Source organism: Schizophyllum commune (assembly GCF_000143185.2).
Source record: "Schizophyllum commune H4-8 unplaced genomic scaffold SCHCOscaffold_1, whole genome shotgun sequence".
NCBI lineage: Eukaryota > Fungi > Basidiomycota > Agaricomycetes > Agaricales > Schizophyllaceae > Schizophyllum > Schizophyllum commune.
This window is the reverse complement of record NW_026089538.1, coordinates 374672-388056: the sequence shown is the minus strand read 5'-3', so window position 1 is coordinate 388056 and position 13385 is coordinate 374672. Positions and strand designations below refer to the sequence as shown.

Here is a 13385-nt window from a genome sequence, read left to right as displayed (position 1 = left end):
GAACGTAGCACTGCCAGTAAACTTAGCAAGCCCGTCTAAGTGTGAGCCCGCGAGAGGTTTTCGTGATGACTGCGATACTGGACACTTTTTGGACAGACCAAACTGACAGAGTGCTGAGGTATCTGAAGACCATTTGAAGGCGGGAAGTTACATATGAGCACTCGAAAGCACCTCCCCCAACCCCGGCTCGCTCCTACCCTCATCAAGAACACTGCTAGATTACGCGTAGGTAAATCGTTCGCACTAGATACAATACTTCAAGTTCATGGTCGTAAGATCGTCAGGTAGGTTCGCAAGCAGCGTTAGGCGAACTTGCAAGCAGCGTCAAGTGAGCTCGCAAGAAGCGTTCGTCGGTGGACACAATGAGCGACAACTTGCACAGGTCTGGTCAATGTCTGGTGGGGGACACGATCGGTCGTCCCTTTTCAAAAGTTCACCATCGTCCTAAGCTCGTCCGTTTTGCGAAAGTCCACCACCTCACAGCGGCACCTCCGCACTCAACCTCCCGTCGCGGCTGCTAGCACCGACAGTGATGCCAATCGTCCCGTTCGGCTTTGCCCATCCTTGCTGAACGACGTCCCAGATGGAGAGATCATACCTGGAAGGGGAGTCAGCACAAGGACCTTGCGCCTTCAGGCTCGAGGAGACAGGTGCTGAAGTGTAAACACTCGGTGCCCAAGTGCCCGAGACCGAACACCAGACCATCGAGAACAAAACCGAAACCCACCTCGACAACGGCAACGACACATGCTTCGTCTCGCCCGGCAGCGCCTCCACATTCGTGAAGCCCTTCAGCACAGACGGCGGCTCGCCCGACCCATCGGGCGGGTTCACATACAGCTGCGGGATCTAGAGAGCAGTCAACACCACATCTCTCCCACCACAAAAAAAAGTCCTCCAAAGACCTACCTCCCCACCGAACAAATCCCCACTATTCGTCACATCAAACTCGACCGTGAACGCCGGGCGGTGCAACCACAGCGCCGTCGACGAGCCCTCCGCAATCGGTGACGCTACGCCTGTTGCCCACGCGTCCGCCAGGTCCTGGTCCGTCCCGTCCGGCGCGTCGACCGCGGAGATGACGAGGTTCGAGTACTCAAAGTCCGTGTAGGACAGCCCGAAGCCGAACTCGAAGCGCGGGGTGATGTTGAAGTAGTCGAAGCGGCGGTAGTCGACGAAGAGGCTGGGGGGGGGGGTGGTGTAAGTATGTCGGGATGATGGGGTAGACGAGGCTAACGCACCCCTCCGTGTACGGAATGTTCAAAAAGTCCTCATTGGTGCCACCGAGGATAAGGCCAGTCCCATAGTCCTCCAACGACTTCGCGATCGTGTACGGCAGCCGACCAGACGGGTTCCAGCGGCCGTAAAGCACGTCGGCGAGCGAGTTGCCCGCCTCGTTGCCCGGAACGCCCGCCCAAAGGACCTATACACGGTTTAGTAAACGTATAGCCAGCACCGGTGACAGCCTATACGCACAGCAGTTACGTTCTCGTGGTCGATCCAGGGCTCGAGAATGAGCGGCCCGACACTGTGCACAACGACGATGGTGTTGTTGTTCTGCGCCGCAACAGCGAGGATAAGATCATCCCCGCCATGCCAGGCCGTCAGGTTCTTCCTATCCCCCTCATTCCCATCCACCGTGATATACTGCTCCCCACTATCCGAGTTCACAAACACAATCGCCGCATTCCGCCCGGGGGCCATCGTCTCCACCCGCTTCGCCATGTTCCCCGCCAGCGGCAGATCGAAGTCATCCAGCAGCCACGACACGCTCGTCCGGTCCTTGCGCGCGCGCCTTTGGATCGCCTCCAGCGGGGTGACCAGGTACGTGAAGTTCGCCGTGCCGGAGCCCCAGCCCATGGCGAGCACGCCGTCGGAGCCGCCCTGGTCGGCGAACTGGTTCGGGCCCGCGCGGCCGGGGCCGGCGTCGCTGCCGGCGAGGAGGAGCGCGCGGGGCTTGTGGAGGGGCAGTGCGTCGCGCTCGTTCTTGAGGAGGACGATGGAGGCGGCGCCCATGTTGCGAACGAGGCTGGTGTGCTCCTCGTCTGCCATAGGGTCAGAAGGGGATGTATGCACTGGGAGCAACGAACACTCACCCTGCGCGTCGACGTGGTCGTTGGTGGCCTGGTTTTCTGGCAGGAAAGCGTCGAAATTGGCGGTCGGGAAGGACGGGTCGTCCTGCTTCAACAAGTACCAGCCGGCTAGGATGCGAGTAGCTGGCGCAAGCAGTTAGAACCATCATACACAAAGGACAAAAGAACTTACCCATGTCATCGATCCTCGACTCGGGAATCGTACCGTTGTGGACGTACTCGAGCAAAGTCTCATACCAGCCAATACCACCGAGCTGCGCGTCACCCGGCATGGTCATCTAGGAAAAATATGGGTCGTGAGCCAGTGCCAGACAGCATATATACTATCATCACTCACGTCCAGGCCAGCAATGGGCGAGATAGCAGACATGGTAGCGCCCCAGTCGGACATGATATCTGAAGACTTGGTCAGTGATGGTCAAGGAAGTATACAGTGCGCACTTACAGCCTTGGAAGCCATACTCGCGCTTGACAACATCGTTCAGGATCTTGTCGTTCTCGCAAGCGTAGGTGCCGTTAATCGCATCTGTGGCGAAGGTCAGCGTCTATTGGATGAGATCAACGCGCATATATTCACTGTAGCTGCACATGATGCTCGCCACACCAGCCATGATACTCCGGAGGAAAGGATGTGCATAGATCTCGTGCTCCGTCCGATCATCGACGTCTGAGCTCTCAGTCGTGCGCTTGTGCTCTTGCTCACTATCAAAGAATCAGCATACACCCAACCCAAGCCCCTCTCCTTCAACCCACTCACTTGTTGATCAAATGCTTCGCACACGCCTGCACCCCGGCCTCCTGCATCCCCAAAATCGTCTCGTACGCGGCCTCGCCCGCCAGGTAGGGGTCCGCGCCGAAGCCCTCCCAGTTTCTGCCGCCCTGCGCGACGCGCCCGATGTTCATCATGGGGCCCAGCTGCACGTTCACGCCCTTCGCGACGTGCTCCTGGCCCATGAACAGCCCGCGGAGGCGGATGAGGCCGCGGTTCCAGGTCGCGGCGGCGTTAATGGCGGTGGGGAACGCGGTGACGAAGTCAGCGAAGCGGACGCCGAGGGGGGAGTCCTGCGAGCATGGGTGAGTGAGATGGAGAGGCGGGAGGTGGAAAGGGAAGTGTGAAAGGTGAGAATGGATGGATGATAGGCTGATATAGTGAGAAGGAAATAGACGCACCTCGAGGCAGAGCCCCGGGAAGTCAACTGAGCCGTCCGACGCGTTGATAGCACCAATGTTGCCCTGGACAGGGTCAGCTGAGCTCGTCTAAACGCGCGTACACAAATCAACGCACGACACATCGCCCGTCCTCCCAGCCGACGCCCGTGCTGATGTTGATCTTCTGCTCGAGTGTATACCCGGCGATCTGCGCGGAATACGTGAGTGGCATGCGGGATGAGGCTCTGGATGGGTGAGTCAACGCACCTTCTGCTGTGCCTTGTCCCATGCTTCCAGCCAAGCGGCCGAGAAATCGGGGATAATGTCCTGGTCATATGGGCCCGGTGGGGACGATGGGTCCGTCTCTGGGAAGACGCCGGGGACTGGCGCGTATGTCGGCGCGGGGAAGGCGGAGAAGGAGTACGAGGACAGGGGGATGGTGTGCGAAACCGTGGTCGGTGGCGCAGAGGATGCGGACGACTCCTCGGCGCTGGAGGATGTAGCTGACTCCGAGGAGTTGGATGCGGTGGCTGAAGACGTGATCGAGGCCGAGGCCGCAGAAGTGACGGAGGACGAGACCGCACTGGTCGACGAGGCGATCGTACTTCCCTCCACGCTTGATGGGAGGGACGAGGGCGCGGCCGAGCTCGCAAAGGTAGCCCCAGTGGATGTAGCTTCCACCGAGCTCGCAATGCTCGACAAGGCCGATGACAGTGGTGATGAGCTCGCCGCGCTCGAAGCGGCCGATCCAACGTCAGAGTCGGATACCTGGCGCACGTCGGGTCGGGCAGCGGCGACGGCGCCGAGCACAAGGAGCAGCAGCCTGCTCTTGAAGGGTGCCATGGTGGAAGGGCGCCAAGCTCGGTCGTCCGTTTACACGGCCTGGGTTTTATGTATGCATAGCCAGCCGAGCAGGCGCCTCCGGCGCGGCCGCCGTTCCCATTATGTCCGCATCGATGTCATACTCTAGACACGCGAAGCCTACGGGCTAGTCGCCCCGCTCGATATTCTTGAGCTGGAACCATGGCTCGTACGTGAGTCGCATGCCGTAGGCCCGCCGTAAACGCCTTCCCGAGCAGCTTCGCCTGCTGTAGCAGCGCCATGAGCATCGCCTGAGGCAGCGATAACCGGAAAACACACCAGTATCTTGCCCCAGCTCTGAGCTCTCCCCCTCCGCGTCTGCAGATCATCCTGGATCTTCTGGGGAAAAAGACCCGCCAAATCATACAACCCCAGAGTACCCCAGTTCCCCGCGACTGATCGCAAACATCCGTTCCATCGCCGGGGAGCTGAGTGACCGTGCGGCCGAAGGACGGGCGCACCGGGAAAATGTCGGTGAGCTTTTAGGCTGACGCGCCACAATCCAAGCAAAAATGTTCAGCTGGGCTGAGCGTTCCTCATGGAGCGTCGGCTGTTCTCAGAGTAAAGGTTGAGGCAGAGGAGTATCGGAGAACGCGCCAAGGAGGAGACCATGCTGGATCAACGGACACAAACAGCAATCAACAATGCTACTTCCGTGCACGTGCGCAAAGTTTAACTTGAGCAGCACCGCACCCCAGGCTGATTCCAATCTCATACGAGGACTGTTAGTGGTGAGGCCTGTCTCTCGGAGCATTTTACGGTCACCAGCTCGAGCACGAGCCCCATTCTCAGCCCCGACGTCGTCGCAAAACCCAGAATACTGAGGGCCCAACTGCCACAAGCCCCGAATGCAGCGTAGCGCTTCGACGATCATTATCCCGACCCGCGACAGCTTCCTTTCAGCTGAGCAACCGATCGACATTGTACTTGCCCTCCCGCCATCTGCTGATCACAGTGCCTTCTCGTCACCACTGGCCGGAGGTGGTGATACGGTGGACCACCGCAGCGTAATGACGGGCATGCTCAGAGAATAACGCTCTTCCAGCGCCCCGGGGTAGATACGACGAGAGCAAAACCAACCGGATCTGTCCCCTGGCTGGTGCAAGACCGTCTCTTGGGGTACAGTGGCGTTCGGGAGCCCTGACAATGTGACCATGACGGCCTCCAGGGCACTTTGTGGTCACTAATCTGCTATGCTACCGGACTGTGAGCGAACATACAGAGTACATGCACGATGGACTCGCAGGTGAAGCTGCCTCCGCTGGTCGCACAAACCTGACGGACGCCATGCACGGCATCTGTGGCAAAATAATCAGCTCAGTGAGTGGCATTATATTACAACGGGGTTCGAGCGCATTAACATGTTGAAAATGACAGCAGGCCTTCAATATCGTGAACATGAGCATACCATACAAATACAGTTCGGATTCCATCCTTGTCCGTCGCATTACAGCGCCTTCAGCCTCGCGGTCACATCCTCCATCATCTCCTGCGCCTCTGTCAAAGTCGTCAGCAATCCTATCTCACCACTGTACCATGCATATAACCCAAGCAGGCCGCACACAACCCCACTCACCCTTCAACACCCTCCCCTCCGACAGCCCCACCGCATTATACAGCGCCTCCTGCGCGCCCTCGAGCATTTTCCTTACCCCCTCCTCCCTCCCCTCCCTCCCCTCCACCTCCGCCTCCATCAACATCGCCTGCGCCAGCCTCACCCACCCTTTCCCCCACCGCTCGTCCAGGCGCGTCGCCACGTACGCGTCCTCCATCGCCCGGAGGCGTAGCTCATTGCGAAGGTCTTTGGGTGCCCCCGTATCGCGCTGCCCCTCCTCCGTCCCCGTATCGCTCACCCCCGTCCCGGCACCCTCAACCAGCTTCATATGCGCATACGCTCGATTTGCCCGCGGCACGGCCCACCCGGGGGCGAGCTCGACCGCGCGGGTGTAGTGCGCGGCTGCCTGCCCGTAGTCGCCCATCGCGAACGCGGCGTTGCCCTGCGCTTTCGCCACGTCAGCGTCCACCGGAATGGTGGCGTCGACTCCGGGATTGTGGATGTCGGGAACGGAAAAACGCCTGGCAGCAAGCTCCCTCAACGACCGCGCGTCCGACCCCATCATACCATCGACGGGGAGACCGCCGCTGAAGAGCCAGAAGAAGGGGAGCGTGTCGATCTTGTACTTCTTCGCGATGGCCGCGCCGGGGTGCTGGGTGGCGTCGACGCGGAGGAAGGTGACCTTCGGGTACTGCGCGGCGAGCTGGGTGAAGGTGGGGGTGATAGACTGGGAGGGGCGTCAGTATTAGGGTGGATATAGAATAGTACACATGGCATATATGCGGTGAAGGGGAAGCGTGCCAGACGGCATACAGAGTAGTATAGGACGGCATATATGCGTCGAGATATAGAGGAAGGAAGGAGAAACACACCTTGCATTCCCGGTTCGCGGGTGAGTAGAACTGCACTAGGACGAGATGCTCGTCCTTAGTCGTCGGGGTGAGGAAGGTGGTCCACTGGAGGATGGACTCGATTTCGATGGGTTTGCCCAATGTAGGTGGGTCGGCCGCGGACGCGGGGTTTGTCTTCGCTTCGTCGCGCGCTGCTTCAGCGTGCAGAGGATTTGCAGCTACAGGACTCGGCCCTTTGTTGACTGGGGTCGTATTACCGGCTCCCGGAAGGGGTGCGGTCGCGGGCTTAGGCTCCATGGAAAAGCACCTGGCAGCCAAAGCCAGCAGCTCGCGCCGGGTCGGCTTCACGCACCCATCCACGAGCCGCTCGCCCCTGTATACAATGAACGTCGGGACCTGGTCGATGTTGTACTTCCCCTCGATTCTCCTGTTCTTCGTCACGTCGACCTTTAAGAACACGACGTTCTCGTACTGCGATGCGAGCTGGCTGAAGATGGGGCCGAGGACCTCAAGAGGCGCGTCAGTGCTAGTCCGTGAGATGGGCACGAGGAGGAACAGGCTGCGAGCAGGACGCACCTTGCACGCCTTGCTCCTCGGGACGTAGAACATCGCGAAGGTAAGCATACGCGCCGCCTTCGCCGACTTGAGGGCGGCTTTCCATTCGCGGGTGGACTCGATTTCCATGACTGTACCCATGGCTAGCTATGAGCGGTGTGCTGGTCTGAAGTCGGACTATATGCTGAGGACGGCGCGGTCGCGTCTGTCTGGAAGGGAGAAAGCTGACGGGAATTAGGCGGCGTCATCATCGGGACCAATGTGAACAATGGCACGCGTCTTTCCCACGAATGTCGCGTTGTTTGCCATTGTTATCGAACGACAAGACAGAGCCGTAATTAAGTAGACGGCGGTACGCGGATGGTGATGTTCTCCACGACATACTCCGAATCCACATATACGAGCACTTGAGGCATCTGCGAGCTGTGTAACGCGTCAACAATAAACAGTGAGACGGAAGCTCTCAGAGAAACATACCTATTCAGCCCCTTGACTCTCAAGACCTGCTCCCAGTTGTAGTTTGCGAGTCCCCTCCCGACCTCTATTACATCGTCCTCCGTGTACTCTCTCGTTGGCATCTTCGAAGGTTCCGGATGTGCCGCACCATCCGGCGTCCCTGGCCTCGTCGAGGCGGATGAGCCCGGCGCCGACGCCTCCTGCTGCAGCTCCTCCACCACTCCCACTGCCTTTGCCAAACCAGATACCATCGGATTCGGTGCACCACCCCCCGCCGCTCCCTGACTCGCACCCTCCACCACCTTCGGCACCACGATCCGCACCGCCTGCCCCGAAGCAAATTTACCGATGACGCCCAACACGCCCGCCGGTAGCAGCCTCCCCCCACTCTCGCGCCGCGAGAGCACGCGGTGGGCGCCGTGGTCGACGACGACGCTGCCCGCGGGGAACAGCGTATGGCGCGTCCAGGCCTTGAGGTCGCGGATGGGGGAGGCAGAGGGGAGGAAGACGGTATGTGGCGGGCGGTGAGGGAGAGAGCTAGCAGCGTTCAGGGTGGCAGAGGAAGACGATGCGAGAGTCGGAGCAGCAGCAGAGGTCATAACCCCCTCGTCGGGGTTCGGGGACTCGAGAGGCGTAGCAATTCCCGAACGCGCAGAGCGTCGAGAGGCGCGGTGGTAGTTGATGATGTCGACGATGTTCATCGGGTTCTTGGAGGAGGTGATGATGGTGGTGACGCCGGCTGCTGTCGCGATGTCGGCGGCGATGAGCTTGGTCTCCATGCCTCCGGTGCCGAGGCTGGAGCCGAGGGTGTTTGTGGATACTGAGGGATGCGTCAGGGTTACAGTCAAGGAAGTACGGCGGCTCAGGAAGTTGCAGGATGCATCGCAACACCGACAGTGCACGCAAGGAAAGGGTGAAGAAAGAAACATACCTTGCGAGCGAATCGCGGCTACAGACTCTACGACTTCGACTTGCTTTGCAGTGGGGTCTTTTCGCGGGTTGGCAGTATAAAGGCCGTCAACGTCGGTCAGGAGGACGAGGAAGTCAGCGTGGATCATGGACGATGTGACCGCTGATAGCGTGTCGTTGTCGCCGAATTTGATTTCCTGGATTTCGTCAGGGGAGAGATGGAATAAGAGCGACAGAATAAATCACCGAGACGGAAATCGTGTCGTTCTCATTCACGATGGGCAGCACACCCATGAGCAACAGCTCATTCAACGTGTTGACGGCGTTGAGATATCGTGTGCGCTATGATTGCTTGAGTCAGTGGGACGGAAGAGGTCCAGCGCTGTACTTGCATCAGATATATCTCCTCGAGTCAGTAGAATCTGCGCAATGGGCTGGTCGACCTGACCAAACAGATTGTCGTAAAGCGCAATGAGACGGCCCTGTCCAATCGCCGCTAGCGCCTACTCATCGTCAGCTCCTTCTCACCGACCATTCTAGCCCTGCACGATGCCTACCTGCTTCCCCGACAGACTCTTCGACCGCTGCGCCATATTCATCCGCTTCAAGCCGATGCCAATAGCGCCAGAGCTAACGAGGACCACCCGATGCCCATCCTGCCTCAACTTGACCACCGTCTCCACCACAGATGAGAGCGTAGAGAGCAGCGGTTGATGCGTCTCCTCGTGCACGATGGACGACGTTCCTTGTAGGCGTGCGCCGCAATCAGGATCTACTGCAACCGCACGGAAAAACGTGACTCGGACCGAGTTTGATCACCACCGTGTAGGATTGCGAGTGTGAGGAGTTTTGTCGTGCCATCCTATATCGGTTGTCTTCTTGTTGAGTCAAAGTAAGGTGGAAAAGCAAGCTAGTCCACAGAATACGTCACAAAGTCCGAATACAACCTGCGCAACATGACTTGCCCGGGCATGAGTCAACGCCACAAACAGCACGTGGGTGCGATACACGAGGCGCAGTGGCTGTGCTGCCGTATGTATTGATTCGGGTCCGTTGATTACTCCATCTGACCCGGTGCCTCGCTCTCTCTCGACACACCCATTGTCTCGCGACGGCCTTGTGGGGCTGGGCATGAGTCAGGCCGAGCAAGTGGCCAGAGGTATATAAGCGAGGCGCTTCTTTTTCTCTGCAGGGCTTCCTTCGCTTAGATTCCTTGCTGGCCCTTCGACACGCGCTTTGTACAACGCTGCGCTCTGCTTGTCTCTTTGGTGGCTGCTCTTCGTCGCCGCAATCATTGAACCACTTTGAGGAACCTGGGGCTCGCATTCCAAACCCTCCTGTCGGCCAAAGACTGCGGAACTGGCGACATCGAGCAGTCTTCAGTCCACCCAATTCATACAGTAACAATGCGCCCCAGGGACGGTGTGCTGCGGGGCGAAGGCTTACTGAGCACAACGCTTGCGTCGCCTTATTCAACGCCGACGTCTTGATCTGCGCGGGCTTCTCATCCGACTGCGCTTCATGAGTCTTGACGAGCGCACCTTCAACGCGCAGTCCCTCGTACTCCTTCTGTTCATTCCTCGATACTCATCTTCGCCATTCCGCGATACGTGCTCTCCCTGCTCTGCCTACCTTGGCATTCGGACTACGAACCTCGCCCTTTCCTTGTCTGGATTATCGTATCCATGCCTCGACCACGACCTCCTCTCGCCCTCAACAAGAATCCTGTCTTCACCGCGAATTTCTGCGGACTTCAGCGTCACTTTCTCCGTCATCCCATGCTCCGAGCCCGACCATCCTTATCCCGCAGCATCCCGGGCGGCCTCTGAAGCGCTTCGTAATCGTATCGTTTCACAGCCTGATCTGCCCCTCCCCCTCAAACAGCTGACGATCGTCCTCTGCGGAGGAGGCGTGGCGCTTGCGGGGAAGATATGGTGCTACGCGTACGCAAGATCTTGTCGCGCATTGCACGCGCTCGAAGGCTGCGCTCGTGTCGGGAAGGCTGCGCTCAAGTCGGCGCAGCGCCTCTGAGCCCCGTGGTCGTCGTGCAGCACCCACATCGCGCTCCGAACACCTCGGCGGAGCGCTGATTAGCTGTATTGTGTACGGCCTTGTCCCCTTCAATACGATCTCCCTGCTCGAGGAATCCCTTGCCAAAGTCGTGTCCTCAATCTGAGCTCGAGTGGGTGAAAAGATATGTGGCGCCGAGGCCTCCCAGGGCGCGCGGAGAAGGCCCGCCGGGGGATTCGTGGGCGGCGGCGAGGCGGGGGACGGCGCGCTCGAGTGGTAAGGATCTGTGGCGGTGTGGCGCTTGGTCAGCCCGTGCCTCGGCGAGCATGCTCCGGGCGCCTCGGTGCCGCAGGAAGGACGCGGTGTGAGTCACCCTGATTCGAACATCGTCCTCGCAAAAAATCGCTTTTTGGTTTCTACGGACGATCTTTGCATCTCAGTCGTGCTCGCACAGCCTTTGCAGCACGATCCATGCCACCAGGACGTAAATCAAGACCAATTTTGCAACGGGGAAAGGTGCAGACCGCGGTGTAGCGCCGGGCGCTTAGCGAGAGCGCCCAAGGGGGCCTGGGAAGGTGTTGGGCGGGATGATAGGCGGACTTTGAAATCGCCCGACGAGACAGTTATAACCTCACCGCACGCGCTCGCGGACGATTCCCCACTCCCTTTGTCCCACCACCAGCAACCACTTCACTCGGCATCTGCGCGCAGGTGTCGTCTAAGTGGTATCGAAGAGCCCTCGACTTTGTGAGTTTCCATCCCCTTTCGCCTGCGATAAACGATTCGGCCTGCGTGGCGGCAAGCATACGAGATGGCGTACGCATATTCTGGACATGGACCTGCTGAAGGCGGTTGTGTGGCCCCGAGGTTGACTACGGCACCGTTATCGGAGCTGGATCCATCGCGCTCGTCGTCCGTTGGGAATCGGTCGACGGCGCCTGTTTCTTCTTTGCCTCGATCGTCGCATCGCGCCGCGGGCCACGCGTTTATCAAGCGAGAGGATCAGGATCAGGAGCTGACTGCGTCGTTGAGCAGAGTCTTTAGGCCGCAGTCCTTCGCGCTGCCGCCCCACACCAACAACTCTTCCCCCACCACTGCAGCCATAGCGTCCTCGTACACCCGCTCTTCCAACAGCAACACGCAAAATGTTCTCCGTAGTACTGCTCTGAATCAGTCTCCCGGTCTCCCCTCGTCAACGGTTACAACCAACGGAAACAATGCACCCTCGGATTTCATCTCCGGCCCCGTCGCCTCATATGCAAACCTAGCCCCCGACACTGATCGTCTGCGGACGTCACACCAGTCGGTCGATAACACAACCGCCCAGGCTTTGGCCGCGCAACATGCTCTGCCGATGACCCTTCCACCGGCCCCTCGTCCCACTTCCCAGCGCCCGCCTTCTGCGCCGCGCGCGACTCCGGACCTCCATCAGATGCAGCAGAACTATCTAAGGATGCTCTCGCAGCCTGATAATACCCCCACTGGCACCGAGTCGATGTCGTCTGCTACTATGGCGCACGACAACGACGTCTACCAGGCTCCCATGCCGTCGGCTCCGTATAGCCTGGATGGTTGGGAGCCTCTGATAGGTGCGCGCCTCACTGGCGGCGACGAATACGACACTGACTGGGACGCAGATTCCGCCCACGCCACTCTGACGACGCCCATGTCAGAGTACCACCCCACTCCGATGAGTGAGATGTTCGACGAGTTCCCGCAACTCGGCGCCTCTCCTGGCGAAGACACTCCCTACAACGATTTCCTCAACACCCCTGTTATTCCCGACGGCCATGACTTTGGTGTCAGCTTCGATCCGAATGCTCCGTTGTTCGGCGGCATGGAGCCCTGGGCTCCTCAGTCGCCGACGACGCAGTCGAAGGAGCAGGAGCGCGAGGCGCTGGCGTACATTGAGCAGCTGCTCTCGCCGCAGGCGCCGATGACCGACTCCTTCGCCCCGGCCCCAAAGATGTCCCCGTCCATGTCCACTGCCCACCTCGCTACGCCCAACACGAGTCCTGCTATGTTGGACTCGTCGTCGTTCGCGCCGCCGCTGTCGCGCCCAGCCCCGACGGGTACTCGTCCGGGCGTGACTCCCGACAAGCTCCTCGGCCCCGACGCGCCCACGCAGCCACGCAAGTACACCGCGCCGTCGTCGACCTCGCGCAAGGAGGCGCCCGCGGCGTTCACGCGCGGCTCCAAGCGCTCGCGGTCGGCCGCCTTCCAGGGCGACGACGACGAGGAGCTGCCGCCGCTGCCCGCGAACGCGACCGACGCCGAGCAGGTCGAGTACAAGCGCCGGCAGAACACGCTCGCGGCGCGCAAGTCGCGGCGGCGCAAGCTGGAGCACCAGCTCGTCACCGAGCGCAAGGCGGAGTACTTCATGCGGCGCTCGAACCACTTCGAGACCGTCGCGCGCACGGTGATCGCGATGTGGCAGGAGCAGACGGGCCGCCCGTACGAGCTGCCGGCGTTCCCTGAGCCGGAGCCGTGAGCGCGCGGGGCGTAAAATCCACGAAGGACGCGGTCTCTGTCTCCTTGAGCTCGGACGTCTAACGTTTCTCTGATATGTGTTGTATCTTGACGCGCACCTTGTACTATTACCTGAGTCTCCACCCCACCATCTTTCCCCTACCAATTGCTTTGGTGCGCCGTCCTTCTCTTCATCCACCATTCCATCCCATCCCCAGTCCGTGTCGTGTATGTTCCTCAAGCGCTGTCGACCTCTATGTATGTGGCTTCGGTCGCTCTCTCAACTCTATGCGTGTTTATGCATCCTCGACGACGATACTCTACTTCTGTACGCAGTATTGCAATGTCTATCGACCTCATTCTCGCAATCCTTGGGGGACGAATCTTGATCTGCTCCGGTGAGGCTTGTGCACTGTTTGGAGAACAGACGAGCAGTGTACGGCCAGAGCGACGACAACAATGGCAAACAATTCATTG

The 13385-nt window shown here is 59.6% G+C and overlaps 5 protein-coding genes across 5 annotated transcripts; 2 read left to right on the top strand and 3 right to left on the bottom strand.

Annotated features, from left to right (window-relative positions):
- Positions 1-40: 40 nt before the first annotated feature.
- Positions 41-4099, bottom strand: SCHCODRAFT_02604319 (glycoside hydrolase family 3 protein). Its single transcript, XM_003036244.2, has 14 exons — positions 3510-4099; positions 3379-3450; positions 3264-3326; positions 2851-3155; positions 2671-2795; positions 2539-2619; positions 2431-2489; positions 2266-2371; positions 2097-2216; positions 1477-2045; positions 1242-1423; positions 910-1183; positions 728-849; positions 41-598 (listed from the first exon to the last, which is right to left on the bottom strand). The coding sequence occupies exons 1-14, from the start codon at positions 4083-4085 to the stop codon at positions 478-480; spliced, it is 2775 nt and encodes a 924-aa protein (XP_003036290.1). The 5' UTR covers positions 4086-4099; the 3' UTR covers positions 41-477.
- Positions 4100-5287: 1188 nt separating this feature from the next.
- Positions 5288-7303, bottom strand: SCHCODRAFT_02003746 (thioredoxin-like protein). The gene is made up of 4 exons (XM_050341506.1): positions 7086-7303; positions 6531-7016; positions 5680-6385; positions 5288-5600 (listed from the first exon to the last, which is right to left on the bottom strand). Exons 1-4 carry the CDS (start codon positions 7203-7205, stop codon positions 5551-5553), a joined length of 1362 nt encoding a protein of 453 aa, XP_050202628.1. The 5' UTR covers positions 7206-7303; the 3' UTR covers positions 5288-5550.
- Positions 7239-9355, bottom strand: SCHCODRAFT_01187679 (glutamate 5-kinase). Its single transcript, XM_003036246.2, has 7 exons — positions 9236-9355; positions 8987-9174; positions 8822-8932; positions 8676-8771; positions 8452-8626; positions 7542-8340; positions 7239-7487 (listed from the first exon to the last, which is right to left on the bottom strand). Exons 1-7 carry the CDS (start codon positions 9288-9290, stop codon positions 7403-7405), a joined length of 1509 nt encoding a protein of 502 aa, XP_003036292.1. The 5' UTR covers positions 9291-9355; the 3' UTR covers positions 7239-7402.
- A 497-nt stretch (positions 9356-9852) lies between these two features.
- SCHCODRAFT_02003620 (uncharacterized protein) lies at positions 9853-10542 on the top strand. The gene has a single exon (XM_003035423.3). It carries the CDS (start codon positions 9951-9953, stop codon positions 10458-10460), a length of 510 nt encoding a protein of 169 aa, XP_003035469.1. The 5' UTR covers positions 9853-9950; the 3' UTR covers positions 10461-10542.
- Positions 10543-11324: 782 nt separating this feature from the next.
- Positions 11325-13276, top strand: SCHCODRAFT_01147242 (uncharacterized protein). The gene is made up of 2 exons (XM_003035424.2): positions 11325-12028; positions 12077-13276. Exons 1-2 carry the CDS (start codon positions 11794-11796, stop codon positions 12928-12930), a joined length of 1089 nt encoding a protein of 362 aa, XP_003035470.1. The 5' UTR covers positions 11325-11793; the 3' UTR covers positions 12931-13276.
- Positions 13277-13385: the final 109 nt, after the last annotated feature.